Source organism: Anolis sagrei, chromosome 1 (assembly GCF_037176765.1).
Source record: "Anolis sagrei isolate rAnoSag1 chromosome 1, rAnoSag1.mat, whole genome shotgun sequence".
In the NCBI taxonomy this organism is placed as follows: domain Eukaryota; kingdom Metazoa; phylum Chordata; class Lepidosauria; order Squamata; family Dactyloidae; genus Anolis; species Anolis sagrei.
In genome coordinates this window covers 104,606,856-104,630,098 of record NC_090021.1, presented here as the reverse complement: position 1 = coordinate 104,630,098, position 23,243 = coordinate 104,606,856, and the positions used below count along the sequence as shown (strand labels likewise).

The window sequence follows — 23,243 nt, the reverse complement described above, 5'->3', positions numbered from 1 at the left end:
TATAACAATCAATAAGCATCAACATCTCATATCGTCTCATAGTTAAAATGGAGCCCCCGGTGGTTCAGTGGGTTAAACCCCTGTGCCGGCAGGACTGAAGACCGACAGGTCACAGGTTTGAATCCGGGAAGAGGTGGATGAGCTCCCTCTATCAGCTCCAGCTCCTTATGCCGGGACATGAGAGAAACCTCCCACAAGCAAACATCAAATCATCCAGGCAAACCCTGGACAACGTCCTTGCAGATAGCCAATTCTCTCACACCAGGAGTCACTCCTGACATGAAAAAAAAATTTAGTTAAAATCAAGATCCAGTCTCGTCATCCAATTGTTCCTTATTTCTATATGTTACACTGCCTATTCAAATGCCTGCTCAAACAACCAGGTCTTCAATTTCCTCCGAAATGCTAGCAGGGAGGGGGCCGATCTGTAGGGAGGGCGTTCCACAGCCGAGGGGCCACCACTAAGAAGGCCCTGTCTCTCGTCCCCGCCAATCGTACTTGTGATGCAGGCAGGACCGAGAGTAGGGCCTCCCAAGACGATCTTAACGTCCTAGCTGGTTCATAGGAGGAGATCCAAAGCAGCAAATAGAAAATCCAATGCCTGTGATTAGTATGTGCTCTTTGAAGAGCTAACAGAGGCTGTTAGGAATGGTGGGAGTTGAAATCCAAAACATCTAGAGGGCCGAGGTTTGCCCAGGCTTGGTGTCAATGCCCCCTCCGAGCAGGAGGAGCGAAGGCTCCCAAGGGCGGGCCGCGTCGCTTCTTTTTGGCGCCAAATGTTTTCGGCGGCGGAGGCGGGAGCTAATGACGTCGTGCCGAGAGCGTGCTCGAACGCCGCCGCCCATTGGCTGTCGCTGGCCCGGCCCCGCCCTCCTGCTTCCCTCCGGAGGAGGCGAGCGGCAGAAGGAAGGAGGCGGGCGGCGGTGAGTCCCGGGCTGAAGGCGGCCCCCCCGAGAGGACGGGACCCACACGGAGCGAGGAAGGCGTCACTCCGGTTTGTGGAAACCCTTTGCAGGCCAGGAAGTGGGGTTAATTCGCGGGAGGAGGGGATCCCTAGCTCTGGCCCTCCCTCCAGGGGTTTTGGACTTCATAGGCTGTTAGGAATTGTGGGAGTTGAAGTCCAAAACCCCTGGAGGGAGGGCCCAAGTTTGCCCATGCCTGCTGTAACCTCTCCTTGAAAAGACTCGGGATCCTTTCTGTCAGTGTTTACATTCACAACTACTACACAACCCATCTGCCCACTCTCTTCAGCCTTTGGCCTCCCTTTGAAGTCATCTACAGTCATGCCTATTTCCTCCCACCTACAACTAACTCCATGTCCCAGTGTGTGCCAGCCTCCCTTTGAAGCTCCCTTGGCTTCAGGCGTTGCCTTTCTGTTTTGAGGCCAGATCACTTGAGGCCTGGTTGCAGCAAAGCCTTGCAAAATAAGAGAGGCACTCAGATAATGACACTTTTGCTGTCAGGTGGTTCAGTTTCCAGCATCTACGTATGTATGGGGAAAACTATATACCAACACTGAGATTTTTTAAAGAAAATGAATTGCCTTCCATATTAATAACATATCAGTTATTAATTATTAGGTTAACATACTTTTTTTTTCTCCTGTTGATATAGATGGAGAATACTTAGGGTGATTGTATAATGGCAACAGATGATGATGAAATGACATTTTCCAATCATCTGCATGGTGGTAAGTTGTTTTTTTTAGTGATGGTTTTCCTTCATTTGATGAGCAAAGAAAATTTTTGTATTTTAGATCTATCAAAAACTTTTAAGAAATACCATAAAATCTGTTTGTTAAATATCAATACATGCAATTTCTTGAACATAATTCCCCATCGTACAGTATGTTGCAGTGCAGGAGCTGTTCCTGCTGATTGCACTGCATTATCATGTTTGGATCTTATCCTGCTGGATGAAACAGATTATTTACGTAAATTTTGAAAATAAAACAAAATAATTTAAATAATTTAATTTTAATGATAAAATTATTTAGGTCATTTTCTATATGGCTTGAAATGCCTTGGTGGTTGTGTATTAAACAGCACAGGAGATTCCACTTAAACTTCCTGACTGTAAGAGCTGTTCACATAGGTGATGTTCAAAGAGAGACTTGTTTCACTATAGTAGCATGTCAGAAATCTTTACCATCCAGACTGTTAAGATCATAATCCCATCTTCTGAGAACTTGGGCCCCTTTTACTCTCTCCTTATATCCCAGAACCTGATAACAGGTTATCTGCTTTGAACTGGGTTAAACGAGTCTCTACTACCATATAATCTGGGATAAGCAGATAATCTGGGATCATATCCTGAGTTATAAAGGCAGTGTAGATGGGGCCTCTGGGATTTGTTCCAAACTGTTCAGAAAGGAAGCAGGGGCCATTCCATGCAGCAATGTCTCAAGTGATACTCAAAATAAGCTTGTTCTCCTCCTACACATTTTTTGTTTTGATTTTCTGAGGAATTCTACTGTGCTGAGATCATATTCCCCAGGAACAATCACTGATAAGATGCTGTAAAAGTAAGTTGTGCTAACTTCAGCACACAATGCAGCCATGAAGATAAGCTGCAGAACATTATTTTTTTTAATCTTATGGCAATTTTGGATACAAAACTTTGGTACTTTTACTAACAGCATTATTGGTGAATTCTACTCTCACATTGCAGCGAATTCTTTCCATATAGAGGATATTTATGGACATTTTTCAGTGTATTCAGGTAAACCCAAGAATAGAAAGTAATAGTGGATGCAGGTGTAGGCAAATAAGGGGAATGGATACTTTCTATGAAATATCTTACAACTGCTCGAGAATATCTAATGTAATCCATCTGAATTTTAAGTCCTCCCCATTGGGTTCAACTCCCCTTGTCTCAATTCCTGAAATATAATTTGCTTGTCATTATGAGTTCAGGAAAAAAATCTTTGCTCAAGGGTCACTTCAGTGATATTCTCAAAGTGATTGGTTACATTTCTTCCTTTGCACCATTAATGAATATGTTAGCATGAATGATTTACCATATTCTATATTTTATTTTCATTTGCAGCTGCTCCTTGCCAAGAAGACAATGATGAAAGCTCAGTGGATATTTATGATGATCTAGACAGCACTCCAATTGCTCCAAGTAGGTCCATAATTAATTGGACAGATGGGATTTCTTGATTTTTTAAAGTTAGATGTGAATTTCACCTTTCTTCCAAATCAATGTACATTCTCCACATTCTTCTATTTTTATCTTCACAATAACCTTGAGGAACTACATGAATTAGGAGATAAAAATGTGCCCAAGTTGAGGGTTTGAACCTGGAGTTACTGCCAGGGTGAAGACATAGTACAGCTAGATTGTTTTAGACACAGCCTTTGTGATATTAAAGCCTGGTATAATTGCATTATATGATATTTACACCTCAAATGAAAGAGTCTTATTGGAGTGAACATAATGTGTGTTTGGTTACAATAGTTACAGCTATTATTTTTAATCTGACATGTATATTGAAAAATGTGCAGAAACTTAATCTAAATAATTTGAAAATGTGGCACTCATGATAAAGATCTGAAAATACGCTTCTTAAGTATCTTTATGCTTATATGCCATGTGGTTCATAGTGTTAGCATCGTGTCTTGTTAGGTATCTAATAGTTTTTCAGCTTGACTGGCAGAAAAGAGGGACGTTCTAGGCTTGAAGAAAATTAGTTTTTATTTTATCTATGTGATGACTTAGGAAGTTGAAGGGGGAAATACTGACTTGTCTTGAATGAACAGCATGTTGGTGCTCATTGCGTTATTGCTCCGCCTTGCAGTGGAATCAGCTAAGCAAACTATGGAACTTTGCAGTCAGTTTATTGTGTTTTTTTGGCAAAGAGCAGCTTCCTATCTCCAGCATGTGCCTTCTCAGCCAATCTGAGAGGAAATATCCAGGGTACATCCTAGATTCCATAAACCAATGTATTTCAAGTCACTTGATGCAAAGGGCTGATGCTATATTTGTGCCTATTGGCTATCATACATTCATTCATTTATGTAGCCAAGTGGTGTATATAGTGTTTTATAAGTTAAAGGAATAATAACAAAAAGGGCCAGCATACAGTGTAGAATATCTAATCCACACACATTTATTTATTTTGTGTCATAAGCATTGCCTACATAAGTATAAAACTGATAAAAATAGAAGGAGCACAAATAGCTAAATAATTTTTGACCAAAACTGGGCAACAGCAACTACATTGTCTGTAGTTTTAAACAATTCTTCCTCTGTGCATGAGGCAGGGCATTGTGAATAAGTATACAACTGCAGAGTTGGTTGTTCTGCTCCACAGTCACACGAGGTGGATGATTCTTCTATGTAGTTCCATTTTGCCAGGTTGTCTTTTTATCTGCCCACTCCACAGTCTGTTCAGGGACTTCCAAGTTGCCCATTCTTGGTTTGCCCCTGAAGACAGACCGTCATAGGGGGGATCATCCATTTGGGATTTCCTGGTTTTGCTGCCCAGAGGGATATTCTTGCTGTTGCTGGAGGAACATTTAGAGGAGTGGTGGTTCTCATGGAGTTGTTCCTTGATTTGAGTCTACTGGGAGGAGGCTGATAGCCATGCAGAGGGTGACTTTCACAGTGTTCAACTTTATTCTGTCACAGTTAGCAGCAACTTCCCGTGACACATTGGGAGGACAATGCCAGCTAGCATGCATGTGTATGTAGAGTAGAAAAAAGTACATTTGTAAAACAAATTATCCAGACAGAAATACATATTGATGTAATATGAAGCAAGGTGATCAATACATACAACGATTCCTTTCTTTCCTGAAAACTCATCAAGGCCTGGTAGGTCATAGTTCATGGACCACTGATTTCAAAAACACTGCCATAAGCTGTGTCAAATTGAACACAATTGACAGTTTTCACTCCTGCCTTATAAAAATAGTTTCTGTTTTTCATTTATTCTCAACTAAGGCAGTGGACATTTCAACCACCAACATTTTTACATTGCTGAATGGAAGCAATGATCTGTATTGATCTGTCTTGAATCTTCTACATTAAATTAAGAGTAGCCACTAGCCAGGGTTCCTATCTTTGAGGACCTGACCCATTTTCTGTGGGCTGAGTATGACAGGAGGAATCTCAGCATGAGAATACTGCATGAAAAGAAAGTAAATTAATATTTTCTGTAGGCTTCTGCCCCTCCAGGATATCTTTTCTCTCTTCAGAACATTCCTAGGAAATGTGTTGTTGAAGGCTTTCCTGACCGGAATCACTGGGTTGTGAGTTTTCTGGGCTGTATGGCCATGTTCCAGAAGCATTTTCTCCTGACATTTTGCCTACATCTATGGGAGGCATCCTCAGAGGTTGAGGAACCTCTCAGCCTCTGAGGATGCCTGCCACAGATGTGGGCGAAACGTCAGGAGAGAATACTCAACCTCTGTGGATGCCTGAAACGTCAGGAGAGAATGCTTCTGCAACATGGCCATACAGGCCAGAAAACTCGCAACAACCCATTCCTTGCAAAACTATCTTTGATTGGGGTTCAGCTCCAAAGTACTTTCAAAAGCAAGGCTCACAAAGGTTTTAAACACAGCTGTGTAGATGTTTAATTCTCTGTTCAGTGCTGATGCAGAGGAATAGATTTCCAATTCAAGAATTCTTTTACATCTCTTAGACTTTGTGTTCCTATTTTGAATGACATGTTCTGGGCAACATTGGCCTGAGGCTTGAAGACATCACCCAGTTACTGGATCTTGTGACATGATCAGGCACTGCCAGTTGTGACACTGCTGAAGGCTCCCCCAAGTTCCCAGGTTTCAACCCTGAAAGTTCAAGACCGAGGATATTTCTAACAAGGCAACCAAAATAGTGTCATTATTGAGGATTCAAAGAACAAAACCCTTAATTCTGTTCTGTCAGTTGAGCCTTGGGCTTGTATTTCTTGAACATCCATGCTCCTTTGTTTCCCTGTCATTTTCTGAAACTCAGGAAACTTTCAGAAAGCATTTTCTATTGCTGTTTAGAGTGTTTGGTGATCTAATATCCTCCCAAGCCCTTCAGAGCACTTGAAGTAGATCTTTGGATTCTTATTTAATAGGAGACCATGTGTAACAGAAATCTCTCTTTCCTGCCCCAGGGAACTCTTCTACAAAAGTGATCCCAGACGGAAATAATTTAAATCTGTTTGATGAGATCCTGATTGAAGAAGGGACAGCAAAGCAAGCTAGTTACAATGTGGTATGTATTCCAGATCAATCATACGGTTTTGAAATGTGTTACATTTAATTAAGTAGTTCTACTTTGCTAATTCATACACTCCATACTTATTTTAACATTTTCATAAATGATATGTTGTTTTGTTTCAAGACATTCTTAAAATAACAAACACTAACTTTGAAAATGTCTGAATTTATCAGAAACAATAAATGTATAATTTTTATTTACTTAATAGTATTTATGAGAATTTCTTTAGCCTTTGTTGATATAAGATTTATCTGTTAGTTATTTACATTTTACGACATGCTGCTGCATGTTGTTAACCACCCTGAGTCCCCATTGGGGAGATAGGGCGGGACAGAAATGATGATGATGATGATGATGATGATGATGATGATGATTATTATTATTATTATTATTATTATATAAAAGTCTGGGTTGTTGTGAGTTTTCCCAGCTGTATAGCCATGTTTCAGAATCATTCTCTCCTGACATTTTACCCACATCTATGGCAGGCATCCTCAGAGGTTGTGAGGTTTGTTGGAAACTAGGCAAGTTAGGTTAATATATTTGTGGAATGTCCAGGGTGGGGGAAAGAACTCTTATTTGCTTGAAGCAAGTGTGAACATTGGATTAGCCACCTTTTGATATTTTTATTACAGACCACGAGTCCGTTTCCACAGTGATTTTATTCAAAGTTTTCTTTTGCAAATTAATTCTGGCATTATTGTCTTCCTGCTGCATTGAGTAGGTAATACTGTTGTCCTCCACATTCAGATGTATTATTCATCTGAAATTTCTGAAGTACAGAATTCATAAATATGCAGCATAAGAGAAAATGTGTTCATTTTATAATTTGATCATTTTTGCGGGTCAGACAAAAAAACTTCTTTGAGCCCACACTATTGTCTTCCCATAGCCAACTGGAGGCCTATGAAGAAACCCACAAACAGTGATTTATTTTTATTGATACCCTGCTTTCTCTCTCTACAAGAGAGTTTCAAAGGGGCTTATAGTAAAACCAAATGGAATACAATTTAAAACCTAAACATATTCAAATATTAAAATAATATTAAACAATAGTGGTATGGAAAAGTGCAGTGTTCCCTCACTGCTTCGCGGTTCGCTTTACGTGGACTCGCCATATTCCCCCCCCCCCCCCGGTGGCTCGGGGTAGGAGGAAGAGGAGGAGGAGCCAGGCGCTCCTCCTTGCTGCCTCTGCTGCTCCCCACTCCCCCTTCAGAGGCCTCAGTCCAGCCCCCTCCTCCTTGCCGCCTGTGCTCCTGCTGCCAACTTCGGAGGCCCCTAGGTCGACGTTGATGGCACTGCCAGACTGGGCTGAGGCCTTAGCCCAGCCCAGCCTGGCAGTGCCATCAAAGGCACTCAAGGGGCCTCCAAGGCCAGAGCAACAGAGGTGCCAAGCAGGAGGAGACTCTACCCACTTGGTGCCAGCCTCCTACTCGCCGCCTGTGCTCCTGCCGGCTTCGAAGCCACTTTGGAGGCAAAGGACCAGGTCGTGGTCCTCTTCGCTCTTTCCACTCAGCAGAGCTGAGCCCGGTGAACGAGCAGAGGGGTGGATTATGATATCCCATGGCACCCCTGTGGATTAGTGACAGACTGCAGCCAGACAATTTGGGGACTGCTGCTTTGATTATTTATTTATTATTCAAACTTATATGCCGCCACTCCCCTAGGGCTCGGAGCGACATACAAGAACAGACTAAAATCTAAAACAATTTAAAAATAGCAATATCAAAGATCAAAAGCCTGTCGAAACAAATATGTCTTACATGCCCTGCGGAACACTGATAAGTCCCGCAATAACATGTGAACATTACTGTCTCAACAGTTGCAGGCTGAATATGAGAAATGTCAGCAACAACTTCAAGAGTTGACGAAGAGGCTTCAGGAAATAGAGAAACAGGTGCTGTAGCATCAACTGGTAATATTATGCATGTGGCATCCGGAAATGGAGAATGCCCTTTTATGCGAATCTTTATGTATACTCTGTTTAGCCATGTTCAGTTATAACCATTTTGTCACATACTGAGATTTTGTATTTATGGATTTGAAATTAGATATCCACAGCTATGAAATATTTTTAAAAATCCCCAAAACAAACCTTGATTTCACCATTTTACTATGCCATTGTTTATAAAGGAATTTGACTATTGACAGATTTTGATATCCTTTGAAGGTACTGGAACCAATGGATACTGAGGGCCTACTGTAATATCACTTGCTAAGACAACTTAGTGTCAGTAATGACATCTAAAATCTTGAGTAGAATGATTTATAAAAACAATACTCAATGATACACTTGAATAGTGCTGTATATAGTTTCCCGGGTTTTCAATATTGCAGGTCAAATATGCAATGACCAGTAATGACATCATGATAGAAAAGCACATGAAAATAACTTTTTTTTGTTCACTGGGTTTTTTCAGTCCAAGCCATTGTTTTCTTTCCATAACACAATAATGTAACACTCAATCCAAAGCAAACAATCAGTTAGTGTATCTATATTGCATATCCATGATTTAACAATATCCCATAGGTTCAAAAGCTAGCCACTCGCAATAAATCATGAAGTCAATGAAAGTATTTTCTAAAGCCTGAGCTAAACTTTAGCACAGCAGATTAACCTCCAGCTGCAGTAAATCTTGCCAACCGAAAGGTTGACAGTTCGAAGCCCTGGTCAGGTTGAACTCCTGGCCTTTAGCCCAGCTCCTGCGTACCTAACAGTTTCGAAAATAGCAATGTGAGTAGATAAATAGGTACCCATAAAGAAATGCCAGAAAAAATGATGGTGATTCAGTCAAGGAGGACGTTTATGAACAAAGCTCTTTGGCAGGGAAAAGTGGAGCGACAGCACTCCCCTGTGGCCAGAACCAAGCACAACTTCCAAGATGCTGAAGATGGGAAAGCCTATATATACTTCCATCTGTGTACAGTTGTCTGTCTTGTGAATGTATAACCGCATTTAATTTTTGTCATATATGTGTTCTGTGATCTGCTCCGTGTCCCCTTCAGGATGATAAGGGTGAAATATAAATGCTGCAAATAAATAAATAAATCCACTTCAAGAATATAGCAAGGCAAATGCAGTAAGCCACCCTGAGTCCCCCCTTGGGGGTTGAGAAGGATGGGGTAGAAATGTTGGAAATCAATCAATCAATAAATAAGCAAGTTTCTCCATTTTCACTTACTTAGATCCCATATTTCCTATCTGAGAGCACAGGTTCAGTTTGTGTACATGGACAAGGTCGGGGGGGGGGGGGGGATCCCACCAAGATGGATGGGGAAATGCAGTTCTTAGTAGCCTTCAGGATAACCTTCATTATTGGAAGAGTCATTCACCCATCTAAGCATGTTTGGTGAGAGAAGAGGCCACTGCAATGGGAAAGAGGAATCGTCCAATATCACTTCATTCTTTCTTTCCTCCAGTGGGAGCATCCCATTTGTAGTATTGTTTATAACAATATCGAATTCACAGCCAAAAAAAATTAAGCTTGTTCAAGGGTGAGAAGAGGTAATTGTGTAAATGTGGTCCTGAAAATAGCTGAAATCATTTTGCCCTGCCCTTAAGAGCCTACACTTTTATAATGTTCTTTGCATGTTTATTCAGAACTTAATTTCACTGTGTTCAGTGGGTTTTCCCTCAAGAGAACATCAGTACAAACATAGCTTAAGACTCAATTCATATGTATGATAATCAGGCCAATAAATAGATTCAGATTATTTTTTTCTGTCTTGTTTATAGTCCTGCATGCAGACCCATGTTCATAACATATTAATGTTTTTGTATGTTTCTTTTACAATCAGAATTCAACTTTACAAAATGAAAACCAATCCCTCAAAAGAAATATTTCAGCCCTTATCAAAACAGCGAGAGTGGAAATTAATCGCAAGGATGCAGAAATCAGTGCTCTCCAGCGAAGGTACTAGGACTGTTATTTCATTGTTTTTAATTGTTGTTGTTTAGGCATGGAGTAATGCTAATTATGTAAACTGCCCTGAGTCTCCTTCGGGGTGAGAAGGGTGGGATATAAATGTCGTAAATAAAGATAAATAAATAAATAGTATTGAAAGCTAATTTACTAATTGCTTTTTTGAGCATTGCTATTTAGTTGTTAAAGAACAAAAGAAAAAAAGCAAGCATTGAAGAAAAAAAATTAAAAGACCAATATTACAAGCAAAAAGCAAAGTCATTTTCTAAGCATATTTTGATATACATAAAAAACAAAGAATTTCCCAACCACTTATAGATTAACTAGTTTTATTTATTAGTCCACAATGGGATTGAAGCCCACTTCATCAGTTACATTCACAAATTTATTAAAAGTGCTGTGTACACAATTACCTGCAGGTTGTGTGCATAAGGTGTTGATGCAACAAAAATGAATTTTGTGCTTAAACTAGTGTTGTCTCCAAAATGTCTCATTATGTACAAATATGCAAATACAGGTATTCCAAAATATGGGAGCAAAATCAGAAATCCAAATGATTTTGTTTCCAAGCATTTTTGATAGGATGCTCAAACTGTAGTCAACTACTACACCATTTTTAACAGGGCGGGCCTTTTCATCTTACAGGCTCAAATACGTACAGTCCCTGAGTTACAAACATCTGACTTACAAATGACTCATAGTTAAGAACAGGGGTGGGACAACAGGAAATTAGAGAAAAGTACCCCTAGGAATGGAAAGTCACTTCTGAAAGAGTTAACATAGTGAAAAGATGTTTCCAGTAAAGCTTTATCACCAATCGTTATTTCCAAAACAAGCCACATTTATTAAAATCCAGTTATCACAGAGGTAGAAATCTTCTGAACAGTGGCACAGTCTGCAAAACGATGCCACAGGGGTGTTAACCCTTCCCTATTCAGATAGACAGACAGACAGACAGATAGATAGATAGGCTGGAATTCCACTTACAAAATGTACTTGTTCTGACTTATAAACAATTTTGCCTAATATAGAACCTATCTTGTTTGTAACTTGGGGACTGCCTCAACTGAAACCAGCATTGTACATAATTTACTTCACTCTTGCAAATAAACTGCTGCAGGACAATTCAGGCAGTTAGAGGTTTAGTAGAATTTAAAGTTAGTTTATAACTTCTTAAATGTTGTTTACTAAAAATGTCTCTTTATAAACAGGCTACCCCAAACTCCAGGCTATCATAATCCCTCCACTAGAACATACTTCCCACCACCAACTTACCATGCAAAGAACGCCGGAGCATCAAAATCAAAAACTGAACCCAGAGATTTACTTCCAGAGAACAATCAAGAAATGGACTTTAGAACAAAACAAGCCCTTCCTAAGGATATACCTCAAGGTTATACCTCCAGGGAAGGAGAGAACAAAAAACGTCATTCAGAAAAAGGACCAGCTCCTTATCTACCACCATCTGAGGAGCTTTACAGCGATGGTGCTCATTCAAGCCTGGCAAATGTTGACAAAGAGGAGAAGAAAGAAGTGAAGTGCAATGAGCATCATAGCAAGGAGAAGGAGCACAAATACAAAACAAAAGCACAGCAAAATCCAGAGAGCACATCAGATGGACTATTGAATGCTCATGGAAAGTTACACACTCACTCAGAAAAAACAGTTAGAAATGGATTCTGGAAAGATGAGAAGGGTTTAAATATCAAGTGCAGCCCAAATGCAGAAAAACGAACTGATATAATCCCTTCTACTAGGGAGAAACAGTCAACTCCAACGGATAGATTGCTGCCAAAAACTGGACACTGCAATGATGATGGAGGTAAAAAGCCAAATATAAATCAGAAGGACTTTGATACCCGAAGCAAAGAGGAAAGAAATAACACACAAAAAATCAGACAACCAGATAGGCATTTAGAACCACAAGGAAGTGCCATGTTTGCTGAAAGGACTACAATTGCCAAAAGTTCCCAAAAATTAAGTAAAAGCTGTGTGGAGGAGAGAAAGATCAAAGTCAACAACTGTGAAAGAAACAAGGGAAGGAGCAACCATGGCATCCATGGAGGATTTTCAGATCCAGCACCTCCTGTTTTTAATAGAGAGCCAAAACGTGGCCATCTTAAGGAAGAGAGCAGCAAATACGAACGCATGCATTCAAAACCAGACACACATCGAACCGAAGAGAAAAGGAAAAGCGAGCGAGACGGTCTGAGAGAGAGCAGAAGTTCTCAGAACGGAAGAAGGCATTCAAAGGAGACATTGCAAAAAGCAGCAAGAAGGGTAACTGAGAAGGAAGACCATTCAAAAAAGGAGGAAGAGAAATTCCTCCGATCGGAAGGAATCGATCAGTCAGTTGGTGATATGGAGGAGCCCACGTCTACAAAAGCTGGTAGAGCTGAGGAGCAAAGCAAAAGCAAAGACTTCAAACTGAGCTTTATGCAGACACTAAATTTAACACTTTCTCCTGCTAAAAAACAGGCAGATAATTTAGTAACCAAGGTGTTTGACATAGACATTCAAAGTCAGAAAGTACCAGCAGCATCATGTGAAGAAAGAAAGAAAAATGAGGTCCAGCTCTGTCCCAGCCTTGTACCACTTGAGCCTATTACAACCAAGCAAACAAAAACACCACTGTTGTCCAGCCGTGATCATCCTGCTCAGACTAATAAGGAAGAAATAACTTCTGTTTCTGAGGTCAAAATGCAGGTGGAAAATGAAGGTCTGGCAGAAGACTTGAACAAACAGCAATGTAAAATGCCACCATCCCCACATAACACAGAAGGGCAGTATGAAATGGCACCTAATGCCAAAACTGAAAGGGAAGAAAGCCCCATAGATCCAGACAGTCCTTTCAATGACTTGGAAACTATCAGTTCTGTGGATTTTGATTCGCTTAGTGTCATAGATGAGATACATGGATCAGATTCAGAGTCTTCGGTGGAAGAGGAAAAGTCTGGGAATTGTAAGGAGAATAAAATACTGGTGTCTCCTGAAAAGGAAAGTGAACCTGTTCTTTGCACACACACTGTGGACAAAGGCAAGATAACAAATGATAGTGTTCCTGTAGTCAACCATGACTTGAAGCCAAGTTTTCCTGAAGACGGGAGCCACTTGGAATCATTACATCATCAAGAGTTAAACCCTACACCTCAGCCAAGGGACGCAAATCCAGTTTCGGTTGACGACGAAAACTCAATCCTGAGTATTGACCTCAATCAAATGAGGGGCATTCCAAAAGCAATCAGCCCACTTAACAGTCCGATCAGACCTTTGACTAAAGCCCTCCGCATGGAAAGCCCTTACAAAGGACCTGTGAAAAGTCATAATGCAGGTAAATTAATTACTGTGTTTCTGCTTGTTCTGTTATGTGTATTTAAATAGGATAACAACAACAACATAACAACAACTACTACTTCTTTATTCGGCATAAAACAAAAATTACAAGGTAAAACAAAAATTAAAAACAAATGACAATAAGCAATATCATTAAAACAGTTAAAACCAGAAAAGTCAAAACGTCATTAACATATAAACAACCAGTAGCCGGAAAAAGTGGGCGTATTCCGATTCGAGAGGGCAGGGCAAGAGCTGTGTAATACAGGACCGGAAGTAAAGTGCTGGAAAAACCAAAACGATACGTTAGGGCTGGGTGGGATTTATGGGAGTTGTAGGCCAAAACACCAGGGCACCCACAGGCTGAGAACCACTGAATAAGATAAATTTTATTAATCACTACATAAAAATCACTATCAGAATGATCTTAAACATAATGAGTTTACTTTGATGCAACAGAAGTTGAATACAAGATGAACTAGAGCTGTGTAATGTAATACATGGAGATTGATTTTACTTTATTTTTATCCAGCCTCTTCCTCAATATAGGGATTCAAGGTGGTTAACAATGAATGTGAAACAACGGTAATTAAAAGCAATCCAATCACATTAAAATGTAAATGCAATTTTTTTAATGACAATCCAACAATGTATACTGTTAAAACCATTAAAAATTAAAGCACATTAAAAACTTTATGCAAACCTTAAAATCTCCATCACTCAGCATTTAATAGCCCAACCCTCAACAGTTTGTAAACTCCTGTTTTTACTTGCCAACAAAAGGCAAGCACAAACAGAGTAGATGTCTGTTCAGAATTAAACCTTATTGTATTCCAGTGAGATTTAATCCCAGTTCCCTATGATTCTCAATTAAATTTTAATTGCCAACCAAAATTTTGCTTTTCATATTCTTAGGCAGATGTGGAACACAATTGAAATTTCAGTTAACAACAGGCTTGTGCCATAATATCCCTTCCGTAGTTTCTAAGACAGTGATCCTTAAATACCAAGATAATTAAGTTGCTGTTGTTATGTGTGTGGAAGCTGTGTCATTCTGAATAATGATGTACCATATATACTCGAGTATAAGCCAACCTGAATATAAAACAAGGCACCTAATTTTACCACAAAAAAACGGGAAAACGTATTGGCTTGAGTATAAGCAAGGATCGGAAATGCAGCAGGTACTGCTAAATTTCAAAATAAAAATAGATACCAATAAAATTACATTAATTGAGGCATCAGTAGGTTAAATGGTTTTGAATATATACATTAGACTGTAATTTAAGATAAGACTGTCCAGCTCTGATTAAACCATTTTTCTGACCTTCAGTATAAATGTGCTTATGTAATAATGAGAGTGAAATAATGTAAATATAATTGTAATAATAATAATAATGTAAAATGATGATGATAATAATAATAATAGTGTAAAATAATAAATATAATAACAGAGTAAAACAATAAATGTAATCAAAATAATAGAGTAAAATAATGTAAATGTAATAATAACAATAATAAATAGAAAAAATAATAAATGTAATAAAATAGTAATAAATCGAGTAAAATAATAAATGTAATAATAATAATAGAGTAAAGTAATCAATGTAATAAAAATAATAATGTAAAATGTAAATATAATAACAATAATAGTAATAGAGTAAAATAATAAATGTAATATAACAATAACAACAACAACAACAACATAATATAATTATAAATAACTTGGACTCCAGTATAAGCCGAGGGGGCTTTTTCAGCTTTAAAAAAGGGCTGAAAAACTCGACTTATACTCAAGTATATATGGTATATTGCTTTCATTTGGCTCTTCTGTGAAGGAGCTCAGGGTGATCTACACAGTTGCCTTTTAGTTTTATCCTAACATCATCCTCTGACATAAGTTTTACTGGGAAAGTGGGGCCAGCCAAAACCATGTTATGAGCACTATGTCTAAGCAGGTGTTTGAACCTGAACCTGCCACTGTGTTGATTGTTCCTTAGTTTTCAAAGCTGGCTCTTTATTGAAATCCAATATGGAATTGTTGGTAATTCTGAACAGAACATTCTAAACAGTTAAGAGCACTGTTCTAAAATGAAATCAAACTCTGAGCCTTATTGTTTTTCAATCTTTCTTGTAAACATGCTTCTTTCAGTTGATTTGTTTATTTAGTTATTGTCCTTTTGTTCTTAGATTTTGTTCCTGAAGGTGCCGCTGTCTATACTGGAAGAAACCAGTCTAGTGAGCTCAACAAGGAAAATGAAAAGCCACTCGGCACAGATCACCAGGTGTTAGAGGCATCTCAGCTCAACATGTCTTCAGAGGAATTGGAAGAAGGGGAAATTGTGAGTGATGGCGATGAGCCTCAAATAGGACAGAGCTCTGAGAACAGTAAAAAGTCAAAAAGGAAAACCTCTCCTGATAGATCTCATATGTCCAAGAATACCCGCAACCACAAGGATAAGTCTACACCTTCCAGTGAAGATGCTGGAAAACTGGATCCTGCGAAAAAAGGTAAAGGAAAAACCCACGATGAAACCATGATGTCCTCCAAAGAAATGAAAAACAAAGCTGTGAGCATTGATTATCTTGAAAGAATAGTTCAAATTACCATTAAACCTACTACTGTACATGAGTGTATGCACATGTTGAGAGCCATAAGAAAACAAATGCGGAAGAACTACATGAAATTTAAAATACAGTTTCCAGTCCAGCACTTTCACAGGATTATCGATTCAGCCGTTGCCAATTTTACTTCCCTGGTGAAATACCTTGACTTCTCTAAAATGGCTAAATCAAGTGAGGCTTTAAAACTGAATCTCTGTGAAGTTATTGAATCTAAACTTCACCAGATCAAAAAGAATAGTGCAATAGAGCATCTGTTTAAACAGCAGCAGTCAGATATGAAGAAGAAATTGTGGAAACTTGTAGAAGAGCAACTTGACTACCTGTTTGATAAAATTAAAAAAATGCTCCTACAGTTGTGTAACTTGGTACATTTTGGAAATGAGAGTAATGAAACTAAGCTTGACAAAAGAACGAAAGAAAATCCCAAATATCTTCCAAGTCATAAAAGTGAGAGAAAGAAATCAAAGAAACTGGCCTTAAACACTAGAACCCGAAAACATGATGACTGTGTCCTTCCAAAACCAGGTAACGAACAGTCCAAGGGAAGTTACCTTGAAACAAACAAGATGGACACACACAAAAGTATGGCCACAAAATGTAAACGTTCCTCTACTGATAATGCTAAACATCCTCAGACAGAGCTTTTCAAGGAAAAGTCCAAGCAGGATACCACTATGAAAGGTGAAAAATATGAAAAGGAAGAACCACACACAGTTGGAGATCCTCACAAGTCTGATGTGAGTTGTGGACCTCTTACAGAACAACAGATGTCTGGCTTGACGTTCAACCTCGTCAATGATGCCCAAATGGGAGAAATGTTCAAAAGTTTGCTACAAGGCTCAGCAGATCTTTCAGAAAAGAATGTTGACTTTGCTGATGAAACTCAATGGGAGTTCAGGACACCAGAAAAATGCATCATAGAAGGAAGCCATAATGGTGAGGATGAACTTGCATATGAGGCAGAAGAATCTATTCAGAAGGAGACCCCGCTAGAGTCAAAGGTGCTGGATGGCATTAAATGGCCTACAGTTTCTTCTGAAAGAGATTCGTCATTTTTAGCAAGAATGCAAATGCCAATTGATCCAGATATTCTGGATGAGAGCTGTATGTTTGAAATTCCTAATAGTCCAGCTTTGAAGAAAGGGGAGGCATGCACTTCAGATAAGCCAAAATCTCTTGTCTCATCTATCCTTCTGGAAGATCTAGCGGTGTCATTGACTATCCCTTCTCCTTTGAAATCAGACGCCCATCTCAGTTTCCTCAAACCTGAGGTGTTGGGGTCTGTTCCAGAGGATGTTCTGAACGCACACCTCAGTGAAGATGCCCATCTTGATGAAGAGGATGCTTCTGAACAGGATATCCATTTGGCTTTGGAATCAGATAATTCGAGTGGTAAATCCAGTTGCTCTTCCTCGTGGGTAGGTCTGCCCCCTGCTTCTGGATTTCAGTACTGCCCAAGCCTGCCAATGCAGGCAGTGATAATGGAAAAATCAAATGATCACTTCATTGTTAAGATAAGGCGTGCTGCACCATCTACCTCCCCAGTCCATGATCAAGTGATCCTTGGAAATGAGCCCCTGACCTGTTGTACTGAAAGAGGAAAACATGAAATTACACCTAAAGAAAAAATAGATACTTTGAATTTTAATAGCATAACATTGGAAGATGCAACAGCCTCTATGGACAATGCAAGTATTAGCGGTAATGCTCCTGTTGGAAAAGAACAAGTTCCTAACTCACAGGGATGCATGAAGGAAGTTTCCAAATGTCTTGAGAGGGTTCAGAAACCTGCTCAATCTGAAACCCAACAAGATTTCCATCCTCATGCTTCTGATGATGCTCTTGAAGAGTCTCCTTTTAGCAATGTGAGACAAAAGCAACCTTGTGACATGCCTGAATTCCTTCAGGAACCATGTACCAATACTCATTCAAATCTAGGCCCTGACTTACCTGGACCTCATCCAGGGTTGGGGAGTTACGTTGGCTCAGAAGAAGCTTCCGGTCTACCAGATCCTTCTAAAGAACGAAAGGCATCTTTTGTGTCTTTGAAAGAGTCCTCAAGTAAAACTATGCAGCAGGAAGACAGCTCTAAAGTTTTTAAACTACCTCAGACACAGACATTGACATTTCCCCCCAAAAGTGATGTACGGTATACTAAAGAACAATGTTCTTTGGTTAACTCAGAGTCAATTGCATTTGCAGAAGACTTGATCTCCAACAGTCATTTTGATAGAGGTGTCAATGTGAAAGAAGAGACTCCCATGGAAAATGAAGCCAATTCATGGGATCTCACAGTGGAATCTGCTTTAAATGCTAGTACAGAAAGTTCATATAAAGGTAAAGTAGAACGAAAGATGACTAGAAAGGACCACTGTGAAGCAGGTCATATGACAGAAGAGCTGCTTGACAAGTCTGTGGTCAATGAGAATTTGGAAACAGAACATGCTCTGAGTGTTCATGATCAAGGATGCCAAACAAGTCTTAAAGTAAACAAAAAAAGGAAAAGGGAGGCAGAAGTGGCAACCAGCACTAAAAGACACAGAAAGGAAAGTAATGATTTGACTTGTAAGAAAAGTGGCAAAAGTAACAAAAAATCTAAAGAGACTAATTCAGCATCCACAAGTACATCCAGTAAAAAGAATACATCAGCTAGTGACAAAGATCCTTTTCTATCAACACTACCTGTGTCACCATCAAGTCTACGTGCTAAAAATATAGTCAAGAGGAAAGGAGAAGTCCTAATTTCTTGGACAAGGTGAGAACATATAAAAGTGATTTCAACATTTGAATGTGGGAAGGTTCGGCTATGTCATAAACATTGCTGAAGTTATGTTTCCCTTCACATTGCAACAGGAGCATTAATGCTAAATATACTTCTGAGTAATAATGGGATTTAGTTATGAGTAATAATGCACAGGATTTCTTGCTAACCTTTTTGTGGAGTTGTCTTCTTGGACCTTTATCAGCAAATAGGTTGTGTTTTAAAGAGCATTTCTTGAAATGGAAAATGGGGATTTAGCTGATAGAGGCAAACTTAGAAGCCCCAATTACATGCTCTTTTATCATGTCAGAAGCGACTTAAGAACATACTGCAAGTCGCTTCTGGTGTGAGAGAATTGGCTGTCTAGAGATGTTGCCCAGAGGATGCCCGGATGTATTACCATCCTGTTGGGAGGCTTTTCTCATGTCCCCACAAGCTAGAGCTGACAGACAGGAGCTCACCCTGTCGCCCACATTCAAATCAGCAACCTTCAGGTCTGCAACCCAGCCCTCAGGTCAGCAGTCCAGCTGGCTCAAGAGTTTAACCCATTGCACCACCGCGGCTCCTGACTATTACATGCTGGCCTCTGTCAGAGTATTATTGATATATAATGTATGTATTGTGTTTTATATATATACTTCTAGTATAGACAATTTCCATGTTGAAAGTAAAAAATTACCATAAGATTGTGTTTTAAAAATTGTGTTTTAAAAGTATATTAATTGTTAAGTTACAGAGACATTCATTAATGTATAAGATCATATATCCCATTCTTAGGCTCATAGTAGTTCTCAGAGTGAATTACAATTTAAAACATGGGAAAGCGCTAAAGCTATTGTTGGCAAAAAAGTTCTTGTCTGGCCTCAATAGGAAGGAAAACTTTTAAGACTGTTTTGTTGAAATAAAAGGGTAGCGTTTAAATTGTTTGCTAGAGTAAAGGAATCTGATCTTAAAGTAGTGTTTGATTGATGTATGGTCTTCAGAACTTTGGTTTTTATCTTGTTCCTAGGAAAGGAAGGCAGAGGGATTGTTAATAATGATGATGTAACAACAACAACAACCATTTATATTCTGCCCTATCTCCCTGAAGGGACTCAGGGCAGATTCCAATCACAAAAAAGGCAAACATTCAATGCCTGAGCATAATGAATAGACACATAATAACAAAAATTAAACTCCATAGCATATAAAAACAAATTATAACTTAACAAATTAGAATAAAATTTAAACAACCTATTACATAAAACAAACATAAAAACAGAAGTTTCAATTTCCCAGAGTCAACAGAGTTCCTTGGGGCAAATGAATTGATATCTGCTCAAGATGTCAACTGAGCTAGTGGGGTAGACAGACCCAAGTACACATTGCAGATGATACTCAGAAGTATGATATCATCCGAGGTATAATAGCCTTGTGGATTCATTTTGTCATCTTTATCCAAAAAAATTGTTTGGTTTTTCAAAACTTCTCTCCATTTACGTAATGCTATTTTGAAATATTGATGTTTATAAACTATTGTAACTGGTTTCTTATCAAGTACCAAAACAGTATTTAGGAATTCAAACTCCTGTATGTTTTTTTTTTTTTACAGAAATGATGATAGAGAGATTCTATTGGAATGTCAGAAAAAAGGACCTTCAGGGAAAACCTTTGCTTCTCTTGCTGCCAGGTTAAACAAAAGTCCAACTCAGGTATGTAATTGGGCAGGGAGTCTTGTTTATAGCACATTTTTGTATTCCAGCTTGGGCAGTTTATACCCCATAAAATCAAAAGAGTTGGAAAGGGCCATCCAGTCCAACCTCAATTCTGCCATACAAAACTACACAGTCAAAGCAGTAACAACAGACGGCCACCCAGCCTCCAGAGAAGGAGACTCCACCACCCTCCAAGACAGCATATTCCACTAGTGAACAGCTCTTACAATCAGAACGTTTAGAAGAGAAGGCTGAGAGGAGACATGATGGCCATGTATAAATATGTGAGGGGGAGTCATAGGGAGGAGGGAGCAGGCTTGTTTTCTGCTGCCCTGGAAACTAGGACACGGAACAATGGCTTCAAACTACAGGAAAGGAGATTCCACCTGAACATTAAGAAGAACTTCGTAACTGAGAATTGTTCAGCAGTGGAACTCTCTGCTCCTGACTGTGGTGGCGGCTCTTTTTTGGAGGTTTTTAAGCAGAGGCTGGATGTCAGGGGTGCTTTGAATGCGATTTTCCTGCTTCTTGGCAGGGGGTTGGACTGAATGGCCCACAAGGTCTCTTCCAACTCTATGATTCTGTGCTGGACAAGGCAATGTTTAGATGGAATCCCTTTTCCTGTAGTCAGAATCCATTGCTCCATGACCTATAGTACATCAATACTATAGAATTAATGCAGTTTGATATCAGTTTAACTGCCATAGCTCATTGCAGTGGAATCCTGGGAGTTGTAGTTTTGATGGATCTTTATCCTCCTCGGCCAAAGAGTGCTGGGTCCTCATCAAACTACAAACCCCCAAGATTTCATAGCATTGAGCCATGCCAGTTAAAGTGGTGACAAACTACATTGCTTTTACAGTGTGGATTCACTCCTAGTCCCTGGAACAGCAGAAAACAAGCTATTTAAACATGGCTAGCATGTCGCCTCTTAATCCACAATAATATAATTCCATATTACTCTGTTGCATTGATTCAGAATGCTTAAGAGAGAAAAGATGCACAAGGAAAGAAAGGGGCATTAAACTACAAACTGGTCTTGGGGTCAGTGGCTTGAAAGTAAAAGGAAAGCAGTTGGACACCTTTTTTTGTATTAATAGTAGTATTCTATATTGTAAACATCAATCCTTTCTACCTTCTCTCTACAGGTTGAAGAGAGATTCAAGCAGTTGGTGAAGCTATTTGAGATGTCAAACTACAGTTAGCTGAACTGATGCTGCAAGTGATGGAATTATTTGAGAAAATATGCACTGCGTTTGTGTGAGAAAGAGAGTGTGTTGTTATCCGAGTCAGAATAGCGGGGTAATGCTTTTCCCTTTACCTGCAGCTGAAATGCTCCATTTATACCTACAGACCTCTTCAAAAGTCCTTACTTTCTGAATTACCACCTGGTTCTTGTTGGAAAGTGCCAGAGTTGTAGAAGTCATTGAGCATCTCAACCCATTATGGAACGCAGGGAGAATGGGAAAAGTATATACTTCCTGATCCCTGTCCTTATATTGCCTTAGTAATTTCATTTTGTATGACGCAGTAAACTTATGTGATGCAGAAAAACAAAATTTAAAAAAGGGCCATTAAAACACCACACTCCCTTTTCCCTCCCTTTTAGAGCATGAAGAGAAATTTTGAGGGTTTGCAATGTTCAAACCTTAATATTCATTGGATGTGTTTAAGATCATGGAAGGTTAGAATTCATACAATTTATTTTGCAGATAATAAATATGTGTTTCCTTGTGCTTGATAGAACATTTTCTATAAGACTGCTCATACCTTTTTCACAGGCTGACTTCCTTGATTCACTGTATTATTTGCCTTTAAGATCATGGATGTCTAACCAAATATGCAAACATTTTCCATATGAAGTAAATGTGCAATATGAATATGTAACCCAAAAGGTGCCTTAATGACAAACTCAGAGTTTATATTTCAGGTTTATTGAGATAAAACTGATTTGTATCCCTGTCCTCAAAAGTCCCAGACATTTAGGGATTTTGTTTTGACAGCCATCTCCATACAACATGTGCACAGCAGCCAAAGTTTTGGAAAGTATCCCCACCCCATTTTTTAAAAATCAGCATTTTAGTCTGTTGGCTTTATATGTCATCAATCAACAAAAAGCCCTGAAGTTACCAACTAGTCAGGCCTGTTATTTCAAAAAGGGAAACAACCACATATCCACCATCCTGACTTGGATATGTATGTGTGTATGGGTGCATGCATGTACTGTATAAATGTTGCTCTTCTGTAAATAATGTACAGAGTTCTCTGTTGTATAAAATATTGTGTTTAAATAGTTTCTTTATCTGAACATTTTTGATTACAGCAAACAGTTTTTATTTTGTATAATCGAATGCTGCATGTTGTCATCGCAGCATCAACTCTTGTAAAATTAATGCACTTAATGTTCATTAAAAAAATGAAGTATTTTATACCACATTCTACTACTCTTTTTTTGCAGGAGTAATGATGCATTAGCTGCAAAGCATTCTGTATACATCTGTGGTTTTAATACAGCTAGCACCCCGATTGTATTTTGCTCTACTACTACTTATGTAGTGATGGATGGAGACTTACTAGAAGCCACAATGACTAAATCGGCCCTGCAAGGTGACTGCATACGAAAAAAAATCTGCATATGAAAAAAGGCTGAGACTTCTATTCAGTTATGAATGTGTAAAGTAGTAA

General features: G+C 39.1%; 1 protein-coding gene across 2 annotated transcripts; it reads left to right on the top strand.

The window, feature by feature from the left end:
- The first annotated feature begins 867 nt into the window (after positions 1-867).
- CASP8AP2 (caspase 8 associated protein 2) lies at positions 868-22,118 on the top strand. 2 transcript variants are annotated; one of them, XM_060753037.2, is made up of 10 exons: positions 868-923; positions 1,615-1,690; positions 3,049-3,126; positions 6,116-6,216; positions 8,045-8,119; positions 10,021-10,136; positions 11,357-13,476; positions 15,669-18,858; positions 20,456-20,555; positions 21,707-22,118. In XM_060753037.2, the coding sequence occupies exons 2-10, from the start codon at positions 1,642-1,644 to the stop codon at positions 21,761-21,763; spliced, it is 5,886 nt and encodes a 1,961-aa protein (XP_060609020.2). In that variant the 5' UTR covers positions 868-923; positions 1,615-1,641; the 3' UTR covers positions 21,764-22,118. The 2 variants fall into 2 exon arrangements, with proteins under 2 accessions (XP_060609020.2, XP_060609019.2); XM_060753036.2 differs by having other exon boundaries at positions 906-994.
- Positions 22,119-23,243: the final 1,125 nt, after the last annotated feature.